Source organism: Pezoporus occidentalis, unplaced genomic scaffold (assembly GCF_034315485.1).
Source record: "Pezoporus occidentalis ecotype Australia unplaced genomic scaffold, CSIRO_AGI_Poc_V1 ctg99, whole genome shotgun sequence".
Classification (NCBI taxonomy): Eukaryota; Metazoa; Chordata; class Aves; order Psittaciformes; family Psittacidae; genus Pezoporus; species Pezoporus occidentalis.
In genome coordinates this window covers 4,175,193-4,195,748 of record NW_026916358.1, presented here as the reverse complement: position 1 = coordinate 4,195,748, position 20,556 = coordinate 4,175,193, and the positions used below count along the sequence as shown (strand labels likewise).

Genomic DNA, 20,556 nt, shown 5'->3' with positions numbered 1-20,556 from the left:
AGGAAACACTGTCATGGTCCTCACAGTGAATGCAGTCCAACCAGTGGCAAGACAAAGACTGTAAGGCGTAAATAGGAAACACAGACTGTTTCCTATAACCTTTATCAGATATGAAGTGGGGATTTTAATGGGAGAGCCTGAATTCTGTTGAAAGGAGGTGGTGTGGGAAAGCAAGATGAAAAGGTAAATTATCAGCTTCAGCTTAAGGAAACGTGCCAGGGGAGAGCAGACAGCAGAGAACAAGCTGTAACATGAATTTGTAAGAGTAAAGCAAAAAATAGCACCAAGGAAACTTCCAAAACACCATTAATGCACACCTGAGAGATGAATGCTCAGTCCCTACCTGCAGAAGAGAAGAGCAAACATTGTTAAGAGTGACATTTAATTGCCACGGTGAAAGCAGAAAGCAAAGCTGACAGTAATGAGAAGACAAAGGAAAGATAAAGGCGCTTGGCTAGACTGTTCTCCTCAGAAAAAAGTGAGGCTGTACCAAGACAGATGTTCAGATCAGATAGAAATTATAATCACTGTCAGCAAAAGGTCATTTACTCTGGCTAATGCTGTACTGCAGACTGAAGAATATTCCAGCTGTAGTTTCTACTTTGAAATGTGTTTTATTTGCATTTCTTCTCAATAGACATTTTGTTAACAACATTCAGTATCTTTAGAGGTCAAAATACATTGCAAATTGCAGTAGACATCTAGAAATGAGACATGTTGTATTTCATTCACTGGTGTGCTGAAAATTTTATCAGAAATGGAGCATTCTTTGGTTAAATAAGAACAGCGGTTCAAACTGTCTGTGCTTAAATCCTGCTCATGCAATGCCTTTGCACAAATTAGCAAAAAGTGAGAACCCAAGTTTAGAACTTTGTCTTCCTTTTTTTCAGCAAGTATACAGACATGACTAAATGCATCTCTTAAATATTGCAAAACCACAGTTAATGTTTTAAATAATACATATTGCACAACAAGTTTTTTTGGGGAAGCTACAGAAATAACTAAAATGCAGAACACATGGAAATAAATTACAGTCAGGTAGTTGAAATGTTCAATAAATTCATAAGGGCTTATCAAGACCTTTTATTAAAATGCTTATTTTATCTAACAATTAAAGCACAGAAAATAAATAGGAGTTTTGCTATTGACTTAACTGAAGCAAGATCAGACCCTTTACAGTCTCAAAGGACTACAATTTTATTATGATATCTCAATAACATTATTTGGGTTAAAAGCTTTAACAAAGATCACTTACCATATGACGACCAATATCACTTGAGACATCTGTCACTTTAAAGAAAAAATGGAACTAGCATATAATTACTAATGCAAAGCCCAGTTAAGACAAACTGCCATCTCCTCCCTTTTTTAGTCTAGAAAATGCCATTCAAAACCTACAGATCATATTTTTGATGAATTTCTGCAGACTTTCAAGGACTTTTATGGTAGCTGTTCTTTGGGAGAAGGAAGCACGAAATGAGAATAGGTGATAAAAGTATTTATTCTTGAAACCCCTTTTGTCACTTTATATGCTATCACCATTTTATGTTTTGAGGTTTTGTCAAGAGCCTCATGGCAGGTCCATATAGAAAAGCTTCTTGATAAATGTGTCAATTTACAATACAAGAGTTACTCTAAGTAATCGAGGTGTGCACGGAGACAGCCCACACTATATAGGGTATTGTAAATTCAAAACTTCTTAAGCAGTTAAAGCTCTACTGAACATCATTGATACAATCCCTTACTGCTTTAAGGCAAGAGCATTAATAAGTTAATGGACATAACATAGGACCATGTCACTGTTACCAGGCTGTCTAAGGATATAAGTGAAACTGAGAGTACAGTAACAACAGCATTTGTAAAATTCTTCCTCTCTTCTTCAGTTTGTTTAAACATTAAGCTTGTACACTGGATTTGTTTAATCTGTGCGCGTCTGTGTGTGTTTAGGGGCAGGGGACAGAATAGGCAGGTCAGGTGTCTCTAGGAATAGTAGTGAACTGGGATAATGAAACATGTAATTAGAGTTTCCACTGAAACATTGGACTCTGGAGATTCCCTTACAGGGTCTAGTATTCTGCCTGTTGATGTTGAACTTAAAAGTCCCATTAATCCTAATGGGCAAAGTATCAGATCCGCAGTTGACAAAGATCTCCATGGGAAAATGATGTGAATCAAGGAGGATTTCACTTGATGGTATTCTATAAATCTTACAGGATGGGCTGTTTTGCTTCAGTACTACACAGTGAAAGATTTGGGGCAAACTCAAATCAGAAAATGCTGTTCATTTGTCAAGAAGAAAAAAAAGGGAAATAGAAGCAGGCAGGACATATCCTCCTTTTGCATATACCTCTGCAAATATCTGCACTGCTACCAGAGTCTCTGGTAATGAGACAAGAAAAAAAAGGGCTTAATGAGTGTCTAAACAAAGTTTTCCCCCCAACATTTGTCTTCATTTCTTACAGAATATCAGGAATGGTCATGATGCCCAGAGCCTTGGGCCCGTCCAAGGGCTAAGTGGCCCCTGGTAAGTTAAACCAGCATAGTGCCTAACTGTGCTCTGGGAATGACTCCCTTTTTCCATGCCTGAAAAAAATAAGATCAGCTACACTTAATTGGTTTCCAGCTGGTCATAGCTCATGCAGCTGCCTCTGAGCTTTACCCAGGGATTAACCTGTACAAGCTCAGGTCACTTGCCCAGGGACTCAGGCTCTTCCTCAGACCTGTCATGGTGCGGGCTGGTGTCCAAAGCTCAGATGCTCTTCTAGGGAGGCTGGAGAACCTTCCTTCCCCATAGGCACAGAAACCCCATCTCAATCTGTCTCTTTCTTAATATCACAGAACAGTCATGTATTTTCAAACAGTGTAATGACTTGGCTTGTTAGCCATGGGAACTTTCTTACTGTGATACACTTAGGAACTGCAGTTCACCAGCACATCTAGAGAAAGGGCTGAAGATGAATAAAACACCTTTAAACTCTTCTGGTACTATCACATGAGGCGCCTATTCATAATGTATTTGCAACAAAGTTTGCACTTTCCACATGAGGAAAATTAGCTTTTCATGGCCTGAGATACATACCTATCTTTAGGCTTCTTTAAAAAATAAATTCAGGAACAAGCCCTTTAAAAGTTGGTGAGGAAACAGTGTTACAGGACTGGCTCGACCCCTAGATGAGTTAGTGATGGTTTGCAAAAATCAGTTGCACAAATAGGTTAAAAATAAAGTGGTGGCTGGAAGAAGGATGAAAAAAAAAAGAATCAGGACTACAGGCCATTAAAAATACTTTTCCTGTCTCATAGCAGGAACAGGCTAGCTGAGAACATTTACTTAAATTCTTCTTATGAGAATGTTTATACTTGTAATAGGATAATCCTTGTGGGGCTGATTTGGTTTCGGCCCTTAATGTGTTCAACCAGCTTTGTGTCAGTGAGAGACAAGTTACATTGGAGCCACGTTGTTTGAGCTGCTTGCATTTTTTCTACTAAAAGAATTTCTACTCAATTTCCAAGTGAAGTATCAAATTATCTAGTTAGGGAAAAGCACATGTAGAAAATACAAGTTAGGAAATGAGGACAGCTTCAGCAGAGTTTTAGCTTAAATATCTAAATTTTCAGCGATTAAATTCCTCTGAAGAGTACTTACAAATAACGGGAGATCAAGCAGCAGTTAATACCTCCACAATGCATAGAGAGTTCTGAGTAGGCAGTTTGCTTTTTCTGTAAATCAGAACATTATATTTAGCCGATACTGTAGTTTCCTTCTGGGTGCACAGCAATAGGAGTCAAACCAAACAGATACAAAGCATTTTTAAGCAGCATTTAAGATGATGCACTGCCTGTTTGGAATGACAAGTTTGTACATTGCAGGGTAGGGCTAGTATCCATTTCTCCTTTATAATTGGAAAGTCTGTGTTGGTTTATTTTTCACTCTGTCCTGTGTAAGACAGGGCTATTTTGAAGACTTCTGGGGAAAGAAAAAAAAAAAATCACTGTGAAGTAACCATCCAGCAAAAGGCTTTAAATGTGTTTGGAAAGGAAACTCAGGAGGGCTCTATCTCAAAGCCCATTCAATCATCCTTTAGTTGGAGCTGCTTTTAAATACTCTTCTACTGCAATGGCAGAAACCTCTCCATACCAGCTTTGAAGCCAGATGTGCTCAATGTTCATTTTCATGAAGAACCACTCATAGCTACGAGGCCACTTTCTTACCACAGGGTGCCTGAAAAGACAAAGAAAAGGAAAAACCAAAAGCCTTGAAAGATGTGCCAAGGCACATGCATAGTCTGCTTTTTTCTTTAGCCTACTGTGCTCAGCCATTGAAACCTGAGATCTGAGAACCACCACCATTCATCTTTTTTTTCCCTCCCTTGCAGTAAGTTTTTACAATCTTCCCCACCCTGGTCTGGCAACAACTGCAATGAAGGCAGACACCACCCTCCTCTGATGCAGAACCACACCTCTAAAGGGAGATGTTGTTTGGTCTCTTAAGTAAGTGAAAAACAGTTAGAGGAGATTCTGTGAATAGGTGTCAAGGTTGTGTTTGTATCTGTTCAAAGGAAACAGTGTTCTGAAAATACAGCATCTTTGGCAGAAGTTGTGGTATGGCAGGAGAGCTAATAAAACTGGCTAGCACAGAGCACAGCCTTCATCTGTTGCCTGCTAGAACCTTCTCACCCTGTAATTCTGTCTTATTTCTTGGGCTTGCCCTTAACAGCTAGCTCAGAGAGACCCTCCCCACCATCAATACTGGGTGCAGACATCTGGTCCCCAAGTCCCAGCAAGTGCATCTGCAGAGGATGCTGTGGGATGCTCAGCAGCAGTGCACGGAGCAGATAAACCAGCTCGTGTTCACGGAAGCACAGGTGAAAGTGATGCCAGTCCAGGCAGGGCTGGCCCAGTGCTCCTCTGCCTCTGCAGAGAAGATGGTTGGTTTGGCAACCTCTTGGGTTAGCTGGGCTTTCACACCATTTTCTGAGTTGTCCCTTTGAGCATACACAATGGTGACATTGGGAAGTGGCTCCAGCTGCTGCCAGTGTTAGATGGCGTAAGCTCATCCCAGTTTCCTGGCAGTATTTGATTGACCAGGCAGGGTGTGCCTTGAGGACCATCCCTGGCAATCAGTGTGGGAGGTGTGTGTAAACTAAGGTTCTGGCTTTTCTGGCCTGTTATTCCGAAAACCCACTGGAGGGCACAGGGGCACACCCTGGGTGTGTGTGTATGTGTCTGGGCTGGGCTTGCATCTGTTCAAAGAAAGGTGTTTGGTAAGTGCTATGGCTTTGGTAGCACTTATCATGGTACCTCAGGAGAGGTAATAAAAACCTGTGAGTTCCACCCTACAATAGGTGTAAGTCCAGAGGCAACGGAGCTCTGCTCTGTCTCTTGAGTATCTGAAGAGCACTACCTGTCCTAAGGTGGGGAAGAATCATTAAAGGTAACAAATAAACCCTGGATTTATGGAATCTCTCCTTGCAGCCAGATGAAGTATTTTCATAATCCCAGATCATAAACCACGTGCCTTACTGGAGTCCAACACCGATTAATTGCATGTTCGTATTTCATTACCTCAAGAGTTAAAAGGAAGTCTCACAGCTCTGCCTGTCATTCCAAACCACACAGAAGCCAACATGCTTTGTGGCCCAAAGTAAAGATATGGCTTGTTAACCGCTCAGATTTTCTATACCAAGCTGCCACATCCATATATTTGTCTCAAACTTGCGGGTTACACTCTACTATATGCCTGTTATATACAGACCTGGAAAACATTGCTTGCTTGGCAAATTCCACTTCCTCAGGAGGCACCATGACCATCTGTCCCGTGAGAGTCAGCCTGGTGCACCTTGGATCTTCTGGATCAATTACATTTTTTCTGTGCACAGAGAAGAATGCTCGTGTAATAGCTTGGTTTCTTTGTTAAGTTTTTTTTTTGAGAAACACAAACTCCTGCTCACATACAAAAAAGATGGAATATTTTGTCAAGCCTTGCAGGTCTTTTCTAACATTTGAGAAGGGTCTTTAAGGAATACTCACCTGAAACAGCTCTCTGCTGTAGATACTTGCTTAATCTTAATTTGTATTCTCAAAACCTGGATTAATATATGCTAGATAGTAAAAAATGTGGAAACGGCAGTTTTCCCAGACATACGTACAAACCTGAATTCAGGATTCTAAAAAGAACTAGTGAGATGGTTAGTCAATGCCTATGCATACAAAATAAGTGTTCATACCTGTATTTATGCATAAAAAGATACGATCTTTTCCTTGTGCCTATCCTATAAACTCAATCCTTGTTCATTTTTACCCATTTTTCAATTGCTTTACACCAAAGAGACAAGTAAGATCTATTAAAAAAAAATTCTTCAACTGCCTTCATCCTTCAGACCAAGACAGGGAAGGTACTTGTTGATTTTTGGATTTCTATACAGTAATAATAAATAATACCCATTAGTAGCTGCCAGGCAATTGCTGACTCTGACATATAGAATACAAGGATATAAATCATAAGTAAATTGACCAGTCACAAAAAAAAAGCTTTATGAAATGACTGCAAAGGCCTGATCTTGGTGACAGCCCCAAGTCCCATTGCTAGTATTTTGAGCCTGTTCAGCATCTCACAGGACTGTCTCCTCACGTAAGAACATAAACCCGAAAAACTACATTAAGAAACGAAGACTGCATTTTTTCTTCTCTGTGTTTTAATCGGAAGCAGCAAATCACAGTAAATTACATTCTTATCTCTGTGCAAGTTTACTTAAAGATCTTGGTTTGGGCCCTTTAGCCTTAACTGCGTGCAATCTGCAGTGGCTTTTTTGGTTTTGTGGGGGGAGGGATATAATTCTCAGTATATGTCTATTGCAGGAAACATATGGACATCATCCTGCAGCAATTTAACACCTGCAGATTCCCCACAGATGGTTATGAAAGAGTGTGGCTCACTGGATAAAGAACTTGCTTTTATGGATAGGGCTGTGAACAGAGGTACACAAGGAAGTATAGCGGGCTGATTGATACTCAGGTATGCCCAGTAAGCACCTGGCACCATCTGTAGCCTGAACTCCAAAGAGCCATTTGCAGTCACATCATCTCTGGGATGATTTTTCAGCATCCTGTTCAGTCTGGAGCAGCAGTTATCTGAAGAGGGTGTTCAGCTCTCTGGACAAACTCCACTCATAGTCTTTTTTCCTCTGCCACACTTTCGGCATGAGAGGAAAGGCAGCTGCCAAACATCAAGCTCAAACTTTCTGTTCATATCAATTAATAAGGGTGCAATTTTCTGTAGCACATTTTTTATTTTTTTTTAAATGAAGTAGTGAATGAATGGTGTTCTGAGTACCTGAAAATCTGCATTCCCTACTCTGGCACTGGGTTTGGTTTATTCATACACCATTTCCTCTGCAGCCTAACAGTAATGTAAACCAACTGAAGAGCAGGGAAAAGCAGGAGTATTTGCAAATGCCTGTCTTGGGTATAGCTCCTGTTGTCATTAAGCAGTGAATCCTGCCTGCCTTTGCCAAGACTCTTTTTCACCTGATAGGACTAGTGTCAGATGTGACTCCTCTGATTTACAGGAAAAACCGCTCTTCACATATTTGGCCGACAGCAAAAACCACACACTGTACCTCCATATCTGGAATGGTTTTATTTCTGTTTTTCACCGTGTCTCCTTCTTCTGTTTGCAGTTTTCTGTATGTTCTCATGAGTCAGGGTGTTAAACTGAGCGACACACACAATACTATCTTCCCAGTAAAAGTTATTTACGCTGAATTTTGCACATTGGAATAATATTCTGGAGGGTCAGTTTGTTCTTCCGGGACATGAGGCAAACAAATTATTTGTTGAAATCTTGTTAGATAAAGTTTTGGAAGAGTTGAACAGGAGAATGATACATTTGAGTTCAGTATGCTGCGTTATTACTTTGTTGGCTTTGCTTTTAGTGCTGCCTCTTATCACAGGTTTTCTGTTTCAGAATAGGAGCCTTGTTTTCTAATCTTCCATTAGCGTTAGTATTTTTTTATCAAAGGAGCCCTTCATATTCTGAAGTAAATCTATTTCTGCATCGGTTTTGGCATAGTACTTCCCTAATAATGTGTGATGACTTTTATACGTTTTAAACCATCAAAAACCCCTAAACTTACAGCTATCACTTCTGACTCCATTGTGAACGGTTCTGAAATTCTCAGTTGTATTGCCACTGCAACTAATGTAAATGTAGGCTTTGCTTCCTAGGAGTAAATGGATACAGCCAGAGATACATTTCATATTTTTACTAACGATAATAAAGGGATACTAGGGATAAATAGGTATATTTACTAAAATATTCCTCCCTCATATCATGTAGAGGCCTGACCATGCATTCACTAGTCACTTCGTGCCTTCTGTATAAACAAACATATTCAGCTCTCAGTCCTTGGGTTCCTTTTATCTTTGCTGGCACAAGAACAAGTAGGTGTGGAGGAGTGACTTTACATAACATCTGTGTGCTGCTAACTGCGGATAAGAGCTGGGGGGACAGACAGCATGCCGCTGACAATGTCTCTCTCTCTAGGAAACATGGGGCTATGGTAAAGTAGAGAGTTCTCCCAAGGAGAAGGGAAAGCAGGGAACTCTGAGAGGACACCAAGTCATAGGAAATACATTTTTAATGCTTGTTTAAAATACATACACATTGTTGCAGAAACTGGAGGAAGCCAAAATAAATGGAAGAAGATTCAGTTTATACATTTTATAAGAACACAGTGCATTAAGAGGGATCATCTAAATCATTCATCTGATTTGTGAAGACAGAAGAATATATTGTCTCTGTGCCCCTGATTACAATGAGCAAACTAGATAGGCAGAGTTTGACGCAGTACAGGCAGTTGTCTCTTCCAAGCATGTGAGATGAGATCATGAGCTACATTCACTTACAAAGGTGGCAGCTTTACTGAACTTGAGGAGAAATCTCTGTCCAAGTGAAATATGTTTCCCAACAGAGATGCAATGCTGCTCACTGCTGATCAACACATCCCACTTGTTTTACCGTGTACCACTTCCGCACTTTCTGGGTCATGGTTCAAGAGTGGTTCAGAGTAGAGTGCCACCTACTCATTAAATTGTTTACTACACCAGCCATCTCTTGCATTTTAATTAGAAGGTCCCTATACAACAATTAGCAAAGTCCAGATCTGATGAACCCATATTTCATGAAGGCTGATGTGATTATATTGGCACAGAAGGTGATCATGTTGGGACTTTGTTAGGATTCCATTTCACAGCTGAGATCTCTGCTTTGACTAACAGCACTCTGTCTCCTGGTTTCTGACCAAAAGTATTCCTGAGTATTAGGTTCATTTTCAGCCTCCACAGTCCGTTAGTGAGGTGAAACAGATCAGGCGCAGATGAGTAGTAAAGACAAAACAGGATTTTGGGAGGCATTTAGGAAGGAAAGCCAGGTTGTCCCCAAGAAGGAATCAGTAGGAGGAAGGCAGGAGGGTTTCAGTAATGCTTGAGGTATTGGGGAAGGAAGCATGGTTCTATGGAGAGGAGTCTCTTTTTCTTCTTACTGGGCTGCATCAAAAGAAGCGTGACCAGCAGGTCAAGTGCGGTGATTCTCCCCCTCTACTCTGCTCTTGTAAGATCCCACCTGCACTACTGCATTCAGCTGTGGGGCCCCAACATAATAAGGATGAAGACCTGTTGCAGCGAATCCAGAGGGCCAAGAAGATCAGAGGCCTGGAGTACCTCTGCTGTGAAAGCAGGCTGAGAGAGTTGGGGTTGTTTAGCCTGGAGAAAAGAAGGCTCCAGGAGACCTTAGAGCAACTTCCACTACCTAAAGGGGACCTACAAGAAATCTGGAAAGGGGATTTCTACAGGAGCATCTAGTGATAGGACAAGGAGGAATGGCTTTAAACTGACAGAGGGGAGATTTAGATATTAGCAAGTAATTCTTTACTGTGAGGGCAGTGAGACACTTGAACAGGTTGCCCACAGAAGTTGCAGATGCCCTATCCCCCATTCCATGATTCTATGATTCCCCAGCCTCCTTTTCCCCCAGAGGAGGTACCATCCTCTTCTACCCATCTGAAGAAACAGCATGATCTTACATCCTCCCTGTCAGGATCCATTAATCCTTCCCATCTCCTCTGAATGCAGTTCTTCCTGCCCTGTAAGAAAGCATTGCTTTTACCCCTCTACTTCATGGGCAAAATAGAAGAGAACAGAAGTTGGAAAAGAGCTTTCTCCTAATGCAGAGCACTAAGAAAAAAGCCCAAGAAAAGAGTCTTCCTACATTTTTTCCTACTTTAGCACATTCAGCTCATGTGTGGCGTAAGGACAATGACTGTCTCCACACATCCTCACCTCTCCTATAGCAGCAGCAGCTGCTGCCATGCAAAACCATGCAATTAGGGAGGTGGGGACTGGCTGCTGGAACAACTTGTCCTTGTCACCTCCCACAGATGCAAGGTAAGAACCCTGTCACCGCGCACAGGGCTCCTCTTCACCTAGCCCCAAACTGAAGACTTAAGAGTTATTTTCTAGTACACAGAATACATCATACGGTTTCTTGTCCCCTAAAATCTACAGAAAGGGAGGGATGAAATGCTGTGTCCTCAGAGATTTATTGTAAAGTGTTTATAATTTTGATTCATAAATGTGATTAATTTTGAAAAGCAAGTTATCCTCCTCATACATTTCATTTGCTCACCACTAACTACCCACAGTCTGAAGCAGAACGAATGTATTGGTACTGCTAATCTGCGTGGCATGAACATCAAACAAAATCTCTGCTGAAAGCAATTTCATAATCTCAAAAGCTGTTGCTGGCCTTCCGCTGGATACAGCTAGGCAGTTTTGCCCTACCCTGCTCTGATTTTGTCAAGAATTTCTTTATCAGCCATCTTTGAGAGCCAGCAAAAATAGTTACAAGGCATCTTTGCTTTTGCTTTCGGAAGAAGAATCTTCTGTTCTGAATCTAAACTCAGACTTGGGAGCTGCAGAGTAGTGGTACAATGGCTATTCTGCATCTAAGTGAGCCTGTATCCAATATGCTTGTTTTCATGTTTTAAATAATTTCACTCTTTCTAGAAGATAATCCTTCCTAAAGTGTTTTAATTAGAATTTGTTAAGTGAAGTCAGTCTGTTTGTCTGTCTTCATTGACAATAACAACTCATTCCTTTGGCTGGACTCTATGTTTCAGACAGGAAACTTTTATATAGTTAACCATAAACAATTCATGGGGGAGAAAAAAGGAATCACAGCAACAACTATTTTTGTAAACAGAGTCAGAGAAACACATACGACTTCACTAGAAAGGGACTTTGGGAAGTTGGTTATTTGAGAATACAGGAAAAAAAAATAGTAATTTAGAGCTAAATTGTGTGCATTGGGTCATGATGATAGCAGGTTTCATATTTGACTTTCTAATTTGGTATCTTCCTGATTTTTTTAAAGATAGATTTTTGAGGAACAGTACTGACATAATTTTTTGTACATGATTAAAAAGGGCCAACATAAATACCAGAACTAGAAATGTGTCTGTGCCACAGAACCTCAAAAATTGAGGGATGTCTGAATTCAACCTTTGTCTTCTGTGTGCGTCACTTCTCTTTGTGTGAAGGTGCAGTACCAAATTGCTTTGTTACATCCTTGTATTAACAGGCAGTGACTCTACGAACGCAGGGGTAGCTGTATGTTGGAGGGACAACTGACATCTCCAAGGGTGTGCCTGCCTCCCATATGGCAAGCTTATCATCTCAGGATTGCCCAGGAATGAAATGGGCAGTTTTATGCATGCTGCTGATCCACCACGCAGCAGGGACCCTAACCCATGTAATTATTCTCCTCTGCCCATGGCCTGGTGGTATCCAGAAGCACTGGAGATGGTCAGCACTTCCTGCCAGCCTTCTTAATGTAGAGTTTAGGAAACTTATGGAGCCAGCTTATATACACTGAAGACATCTGCCTGGTTGTGCTAATCTGCTACTTCAAGCAGTACATGAGCATGGAGGATAAAATGGAGCCACCCTGGTTTATGATGCAGGTCATAAACCAGGAGAGGAACTCAAGTCCTGCAGAATCACTCGCAGTCTGCAGTGTGGATTTGAAATACCATTCTCCAAACTAATAGCAAAGGAAAACAAACGTTGGACTGACCCCAAGCTCGTTGCTTTTCTTTCTTTTTCCCTTGTGTGAAAACCGGGTCATGGCAGCCGTGTAAATGCTCTGTCTCCAGGAAGGCTGTAGTTGATCCCTGCAAATGTGCTGAACCTGATGTCAAGGAGGCGACACACGTTTAAAACTAATTGCCTGTTTTCCAGACTGCAGCTGTAATGAGGCAGGCCCAGGAGCCTCCCTGGAAAGAGGGATCCTCTGAGCAGCCTGTGTGTTGGGAAATGCACTTAGAACAATAGCTGCTCTATTTGGGCTCGGGCTCGCTCCCTCTGAAAGCTCTAAGAATGGGACTTAATCTTTTCAGCTTGCCTATGGCACAGACATGCCAGCTTAGTCTATTTATAGCCCTGAACCATTTAATTTTTCTTGCCTCTATTATCCATTTACCGGCCTTCAGATATGGTGCAGTGTCATTGCTAACCAACACTTTTTCTATCCCGGCCGTCAGAGAGCCTTCTGAGAGAAATGCAGCCCTCACCCTCTGGGAAATGGCAGTCTCTAGGTCAGAGATGAGGAATCCAGACTGTAGCTGCAACACTGTAATGTCTTGCAATTAGTGCCTATTCAGATGCATAACAGCTCTCTTTCTTTCATTATTTAATGTTATTTCTCTTACTGGTTTAGGCTTTTCAATTTTTCTCTCCAGCTGATTAAATATTAAGCCTGAAGCACCAAAAAGGCCACTCTCTATTCCTCACATCCTTGAAAGTGAAAATATTTATTGTCAAGGTTTGGAGCATGATCTGTTCTGAAACAAAACAAATGAAATCCGCTACTAAATAAATTTAATATCAAATTGATGTACACACACACAAGTCACTTGAAACTCATTAGATACAAGAAGACTATTGAAATGTCAGTTATGTTTTCTTTCTAAAGGCCAGAGATTTCTTTTGTGTGCAATAGGTCAGAAGCATTTTTCAGGAGAGTGCCAAATACTCCCAGGAGCAGTGACTGCAGGCATCGACCAGCTTCCACATTTATTGTAATACTTGCAACTCATGTTAATAATGAAATTCTAACTCAGGTTAATAATGAAATTCTAATAAAATTCCATGGGAAAACAAGATACAAACACATTGTTGGCGTACAAGGACACAAACTTTCTCACGAAGAACATTATTCATTTAGCTATTTTGTATAATTATTTTGAAGCCAAAACATTTGACAATGCTCTTGACCAAGAGAACTTCTGGTATTAAAACCATCTGTAAATGACAATTTCTTTTGCAATAAAATCTCACTGATACTATTTTAATATTAACAGGACCTGAGGTCTCTCAGCACAAAAGGTCTACCTCTCACATAGTGTAAGTAAAGAGGAAGAAACCTGCTATAGAGACCCTGCGCCACCACACAAAGCTCTGCACTGGGGATGCTATGTGCTGTTTGCATGGCACAGCCTGGCTATTCTGGCAGGTAGAGTGCACCCCCAAAGGGAGGCTTTGGGTGCTGGCAGCAGAGGCGGCAAGCTGACTGTGCCAGCCGTGGTGGATCCAGTGCTGCAGGCAGTGATGGGGATAGGTCACCCCAAGCAGTGCCAGTGGGACCTGGACACACTTATTGTGAAACCTGTGGGGTAACAGTAGAACTGTTTAACATGTTGCTAGTTTAAAAGGTAAAGTCATTTCTGACCCTGGTTACAGGCGGAAGGGAAAAAAGGTTAAAGTCCCAGTGGCCACATGCTTCGTGGCTGTAAGACAGCCCCAAAGCTTGCTCACATTTTCCTAGCTATCATCAAAAACACATACTGCAGCTCAACAAATGTCCCAGGTTTTCATTCTCTGTATTGCTTGTTCTTTGCCCTAATGCCAGCCAACATCTGTTCCAGATGAGAATTACAGAAATAATGAAAAACAAATTGAATGTAAGAACAAAATAAATAATGCAAGGAGCACTGATCAGACTCTGAATCTGTGTACTCAGTTTCTTATTAAGCTTAATATTTGCAGTACGGTTACATGCTAAAACGATGCCCTATTTTCCTCTACCTTCTCCTTTCCCCTCTCTTTTGCACTCCTATGGCTCTTGGGGAGCTGATTCAATTTACAAGCCCAGCAGAAATCTCATCCAGGAAAAATAAAATGGGAAGAGGTTTCTGCTGGGCTACAGAGCTAAAATAGGCCCACCATATGGTCAGCTGAAGGGAGGGGGTGCGATTATGTGGCCAGGAGCAGCCACGGGAAGAAAGGAAGAAGGACTGGCAGAAAACCTTATTCTCATTGTCAGGTTAAGTTTCTTCAGACGTATGTTTCAGCTCAGGGTCAGGCAAAGCCTAGAGCCAATGGGGGAGCACCACCATGTGACTGGTGGTAGGGAGGGAGAGTAAGGATGTACAACTGGTAATTAGCTTGTCTTAAGCTGTCTTGGAAATGCAGGTTTAGCTCCATGCCCAGAGAGCTCTTCTCACCAGAGAGCATGGTCTCAGGCTGCACTCGGGACTAGCAAGTTGGATGGCAGTATCCAGGTTGCCCTGGTTGCAAGGCAAACAGCACCAAGTATCTGGTGCATGGAACAAAAGAGTAGTGGTTTGGTTTGGAAGTTAATAGTTACTTAATAGAAAGCCAGAGAATAAATATTCTTGAAGGGTTGTGATGCATATGAATTTCATATTCCTATAAATCATGCAGCATTTCTCTTTCTTTGGTGAGTTGGCACTTCCCAAACACAGGTAAATTGGGCAGTGACATTGCTGAAACATAAAAGGCAAAGACTTTCAAGAGTGACTGTTTAAAGTCCAGGATGAAAGGCCACACTTAAGTGCTGAAATGGGCGTGTAGTTTTCAGAAGTGCTTAACACCAGCAGTTACCATCAATGGAAGCTGCTCTGAGTCTTGAGCCTCCAAAAACAGGGCATTGGGTAGGTGCTAGGACATAGGATTTAACATACATTTTTAAGCACTTGGTCTAGATATTCAGCTCACTATTTGATTGAACAAAAAAGCTTAGCAAGCAGGAATAAGCTCCATTAGCCTGTTATGAAAGAACTGATAAATTTATTTATTAAAAGATTAATTCAAAATATTTGATGAAATAATTTAAAGGAACAAGCAGAACCATTCCGGTGTTAACTTCACCAGTCTGTTGACCTTCTCAAGCATTCAAAGCTGAATTAGCTTAACGAATGTTACTATAGAAGGTTCATATTTGGTGTCTGACATTGCAAGGGGAAGCCATGGTTTCTATTCCTTGGGAATGGGATGTCAGCGTGAAATCACCTGTACTGCTTAGGACTAAGAAACCTTTCATTTTGCCACCATATAACTTTCAGGAAAACAGTATATTCTGGAGACAAATACAGACAAGCGTAACAGCAATTCACTGCTTTTTCCAGTGTTGTTCTCAACTAGCGGGCTTGAGAGGCAGAATGATGCCCAAGGAAACCCCCAGCTGGGGAAATCTGTGATCCAGTTCTTAAGATATACTTCTCGTCCCTCAAAAAGAACCCTAATTTGGGGTAAAAACCTTCAGTGCCATTCCTTTCTGAAGCAGCCTGTGATTTCTAGTTCTCTCTCTCTCTCCTTGGAATATCAGCTAAGATCTGCTTTGGTAACGGAGTCCTGTCTGACACAATTTCGGTGTCATGCACCCCCTCACATAGAGAGGCCTTTGGAAGTAACACTTCACACAAGGCTGACCCAGGCAAGTTTGCCACACGTTTGACTGTAAAGAAACTGTACAAACCACAACACAAACATATGGCAGAGATACGTCTTTTCCAAGGAGACAAGAATAGAGGGGAAAATTGAATCATCTTTGAGTTTACATCCATACATCTTACACATGTAAAGCTTCAGTGATCTGGATTTGTTCACTGTACATATGATTTGGGAGAAGTCAACTCACTGCTATCTCTGTGAGGATGGTGAGACACTGGAACATGTTACCCAGAGAGGCTGTGACTGCCCCATCCCTGGCAGTGTTCAAGGCCAGGTTGGACAGGGCTTGGAGCAACCTGATCTAGTGGATGGTATCTCTGCTTGTTGCAGGGAGGTTGGAATTAGATTATCTTTAAGGTCCCTCCCAATCCAAACCATTCTATGATTCTATGACACATCTGCTTTTCTTTACCATGCTTTACTGGGGTAAAACAAACCTTAGGAGGAGCCTGTGACTGGTGGTGAGAGCCAAAAATAAAAGCAGGACAATGAAGGTGGGGACTGAGCATTATGTTGTGAGGACTCTGTTCTCACTGAAAGTGGTACCAGGCAGATAGATCAACTCTGTTACCTGCAAAAATTTCCATCAACCTCTGGCAGGGTCAGAGAAGCCACAGGATTCTTTAGGAGATCAGCCACAGTGTTATCCTTTGGCGTCATGTAGAAGAAAGGGATTCCAGTGCTGTTGTTGACGGGACCATCACTGAGAAGCAAACAGTTCCCGTAGGGCATACCTTGGATCTGCAAAATCCAAATAAGCTGCTGGTTATATCTTTGCACATAGTCTACAATGCTGGGGAGTCCTTCAAAGGCTCTAGCAGAGAGGACGGCAACCCCCAATTGCTCGCACTTTCTGCTGTCATCATGAGACAGAGCTCCTTCTAAATTAGATCTATCACGCTTCTATGAAAAGAGATCTCTCCTCTATGTATTACTTCCATTCCTGTCCATGACACTATAGAGAACATTTTATCTTTCTCTGAGTTTAAAAGAACTATCAAATTCAAAATGTTTAGAGTGCATTAAAATCAATGCCATCAGTGTCAAGAAATGTTTACTCTAAAACAGTGCTGATGCCTTTTCAGAAACCCAAAAGCATACAGAGCCTAATTTAGCCTTGACTCAGCATGCTTTTTATGCCAATTCTGCCTCCCCTTTTGGCCTTGATTTGCAATGTGATTGCCGTCAATTTGCCAAGAGGAAGGCATGTTAGCCAGAGTTGTGTCTGAAGCCAAGCTGGACATCAGCTCAGCTGCCTGGGCAAGAACCTCAGCTGTGAGGGGGTCTTGACCACCAAGCCAGAGCAAACCCTCCTCCCATGTAAGAGGAGGGACACCAAGGAGCCAGGTTTTCTAAGTTTTCTCCCATACACTGGCCTGCATACACACACTGGATATAACAGCTGCAAAAATGTCTCTGCCCAGTAGTGACACACATTAGCATTCTCCATAATGATTTAACTCCTACTATGCTTTTCATCCCCTTATAAATTGCAATGACAGATACTTAATGAATTGCTACTTTTTCATGTCTTCAGATATTTCTTTCCTCATGGTCAATTAGACATTAAATAGTAAAATTACCAGTTAATACATTAATTCAATGTAACTGGTAAATCCTTTGTAGCAAAATCAAATTAAGTAGGAATAGTTAATAAGAACACCCTGGATGATGTTATTACCTGGATTGCATGCTTTCTGATTTTTAATGTTCATATGCCTTAAAAATTTTAATGATTACATTGCTTATAAGTGGTCCTTGTTAGCATACCTAAGAAGGAATGCTTTAATCATAGAATACCAGGTTGGAAGGGACCTCAAAGATCAAGCTTTAATGAAGCTACATAACTTAGAAACTAAAAATACCTGTTTATTATTACGAGTTACAATGAAAATAAATATAGTAGCTGTCAGTAATATTGCAGGACAGGTTCCCATTGCCTGAAATCTTCAGTCAGTCACCCATGGTTAATGTCACAGTGGATTCTCGTAAAGAATTGTGATCACAGGCAGCATAACTCAGCATTCAGAGCAGCGACACCCCCCCATCAATTCCCAATTTTGTTATGAATCAGATCTTTCTGTATTACTGCTGAATTGTAACTGGAGACAGCTAACTACAGACTACACTATGGCTGTAATTCCACTGAGGGTTTCCGGCTAGAGCATAAACCAGAAGAGGTAAGATCATATGATTTAACAGGATTTCCGACAATGTGATGTAGAATTACAGGCCTCTTGTGTGTACGTATATATTTATTTAATGGCACTGCTTTTTAACCTGATACTTTGTATTTCACAATAACGTAAACTTCCACTAAATCAGCCAAGCTTTCCTTTTAAAAACAGAAATGTTTTAAAGCTGGAAAAAACAATGACTCTGACTCTCCAGTGCAGCCCAGCTGTTTTGCTTCACGCTCATGACAGAGTTATCATCCTTTAATGTGGTATAGCTTGGACAGCTGTGGGACACACACATTTTGTGGCAGCCCAGCAGGGTCTTCTCCTCCTCGTTCCCTGTTTTCCATCCTGCTCTGGGATGCCAAGAGCAGGAGTTGGGGCAGAAGCACGGACAGAAGCCGGTTCAGGGGCAGAAGTAGGGGCAGGAGGACGCTGCAAGGCATGAAATACTCTCTCTCCAAACCCAACGTTGCAGCTCTGGGTCTGGCCTAAAGCTCTGGCTTTTCCCGTGCCCCCCCCCCCCCGCGTTCCTCCAAACACAGTTCCCATTACTAGAAAGAGTTTTTACTATCATCTCCTCCAAGCACTCGGCTCTTGCCGCACGGGCGCTGCCCGCGGCGCAACAGACCGAGGCGCTCGGTGGCCGGTACCGCGTGTCCGCGGCTGCCCGGGCCGGACACCATGGGGGCACCGTACCTTTCCTTGCGCGGCCCAAGTCGCCACGAAGCCCCAGGTGTTGTGGCGGGCGAGGAAGCGGGCGGTCCCGGCGCGGCCCGCCGCCCCGCCGCCCTCCCGGCGGTAGGAGAACATCCTGGAGGGGACGGCGCCCTGCCCAGCCCGCCGGCCCGCCGGCCCGGAGCCCAGCGCCGCATCCTCACGGTAAGCCGAAGCCGGGTAGCTCTGCTTCCAGAGGCCGCCCGCCTCCTCCAGCAGCGCGGGGAGCGCCTCCTCGGTGGAGGAGCTGTGCAGCTCGTCCGCCGCCGCCTCCCCGCCCTCGGGCAGCGGCCAGGACACCGAGCTGACCACCACGTACCCCCCCGCGCCGCCCCACAGCAGCGCCGGCAGCCACCAGCACCACCACGGCCACCGCCGCCCCGCCGACATCTTCTGCGGCAGCGCCCGCACCGCACCGCGCCGCTCCCGCAGCACCCTCCTGCGGCCGCCGGCCCGCAGCAGTCCGCTCCCCTCGCGGTAGTCACAGAGTCATAGGGGAGTTTGGGTTGGAAAGGACCTCAAGCCCATCTAGTTCCAGCCCTCCTGCCATGGGCAGGGGCACCTCGCACTAGAGTTTCCTGTACATGTGCCGCAGAAACTGGCAGGTGAAACCAACCGCCTGGAGAGAGGTGATGGGATGCCTTCAGTTATCGTGAAAGGGAGAATCCACGACGGAGCACGACCATGTTGCAGGGAAAGATTTCATTTGGACACCAGGGTCAAGCAACAGCAAGACTCCAAGTCCTAGAAGACAGACATCATCAATCAGTTCTGGTGCTCGTGAGATTCGTTTTGACATCTAAGTATGCAGCACTGCTATTAAATATGTTTCCCCAGCAAGGCTTTAATTAGGCAAAGATTTGAGTGTGTAGTTGAGTTTATGTCAACAGCCCTATTTACTAAAGGCGCTGTTGCATCCTGCTCCTTTTCTGTTCTTGCAGCAGACCCCTTCAGAATTGCAGTGCAAACTTCAAATTCTGTAAAATACATGCTTGTAAACAGCTGTTGCATCGCTCATCTGTTCTATAGCTTCCAGATAAATTTACCAGAATGACTTCAAGTAGGCCTTCATCTTTACTGATGACAAAACCACAAGAAATAGATAAAGCTAAAGGGGGCCCTAAGTGGGGCCTACAAGAAATCTGGAGAGGGACTTTTCACAAGGGTATGTAGTGACAGGACAAGGGGGAATGGCTTTAAATTGATGAAGGGGAGGTCTAGATTAGATATTAGGAAGAAATTCTTTACTGTGAGGATGATGAGGCACTGCCACAGGTCGCCCAGAGAAGCTGTGGCTGCCCCATCCCTGGCAGTGTTCAAGGCCAGGCTGGATGGGGCTTTGAGCAACCTGGTCTAGTGGAAGGTGTCCCTGCCCATGGCAAGGGGTTAGAACTGGATGAGCCTTAAGGTCCCTTCCAACCCAAACCATTCTATGGTTCTATGAAAAGCAAACCACAAATATTTTACCTTTTTCTTCTAATAAAGAACAAAATAGCATGACTTTTGAAAAAACAAACCAGTGTTGCTAGTAGAGTTTTGCATTTAGTATTTCTGGGAAAAATATCTTAAATTTAAGAGAATGAAAACAGTATTTTCTTAAAGTTATATCAGAAAGTAATAATGGTCTAGTATACAGAATTTTCAAGTCAGGCCGGTTTTCTCTGAAAGTTTGGTGTTCATTGAAGTCAAGAATCATCTGTGTCTCTTTCTGAGTAAGAAGTGCTTCCCTTCTGACTTGAAGATCCAACATAGTAAAAGTTTTAGTAGTTCTCTCTTTCAAAATGACCTGCATGAGCTGAAAATTAGAAAAGAAAAATGAAAATATTTTGACCGTAGGAACTGTAAATCATTTGTT

General features: G+C 42.6%; 2 protein-coding genes across 2 annotated transcripts in view; both read right to left on the bottom strand.

Moving 5' to 3' along the window:
* Window positions 1-594: 594 nt before the first annotated feature.
* Window positions 595-19,139, bottom strand: CREG2 (cellular repressor of E1A stimulated genes 2). Its single transcript, XM_062606940.1, has 4 exons — window positions 18,684-19,139; window positions 16,379-16,548; window positions 5,753-5,866; window positions 595-4,219 (listed from the first exon to the last, which is right to left on the bottom strand). Exons 1-4 carry the CDS (start codon window positions 19,089-19,091, stop codon window positions 4,072-4,074), a joined length of 840 nt encoding a protein of 279 aa, XP_062462924.1. The 5' UTR covers window positions 19,092-19,139; the 3' UTR covers window positions 595-4,071.
* A 205-nt stretch (window positions 19,140-19,344) lies between these two features.
* RFX8 (regulatory factor X8) overlaps window positions 19,345-20,556 on the bottom strand; it is a 32,022-nt gene continuing 30,810 nt past the window's right edge. Inside the window, 1 exon segment of the mRNA XM_062606949.1 lies at window positions 19,345-19,445. Within this exon segment, the coding sequence (XP_062462933.1) occupies window positions 19,345-19,445 (101 nt within the window).

Excerpts from the sequence above, each read along its gene's own strand:
- CREG2 (XM_062606940.1), bottom strand. The coding sequence starts at position 19,091 with ATGTCGGCGGGGCGGCGGTGGCCGTGGTGGTGCTGGTGGCTGCCGGCG. Across the intron at positions 5,867-16,378 it reads GTTGATGGAAATTTTTGCAG|AAAAAATGTAATTGATCCAG; the intron begins GTAACAGAGTTG and ends CTCTGTGCACAG. Across the intron at positions 4,220-5,752 it reads AAGCAAGCAATGTTTTCCAG|GCACCCTGTGGTAAGAAAGT; the intron begins GTCTGTATATAA and ends TTGTCTTTTCAG.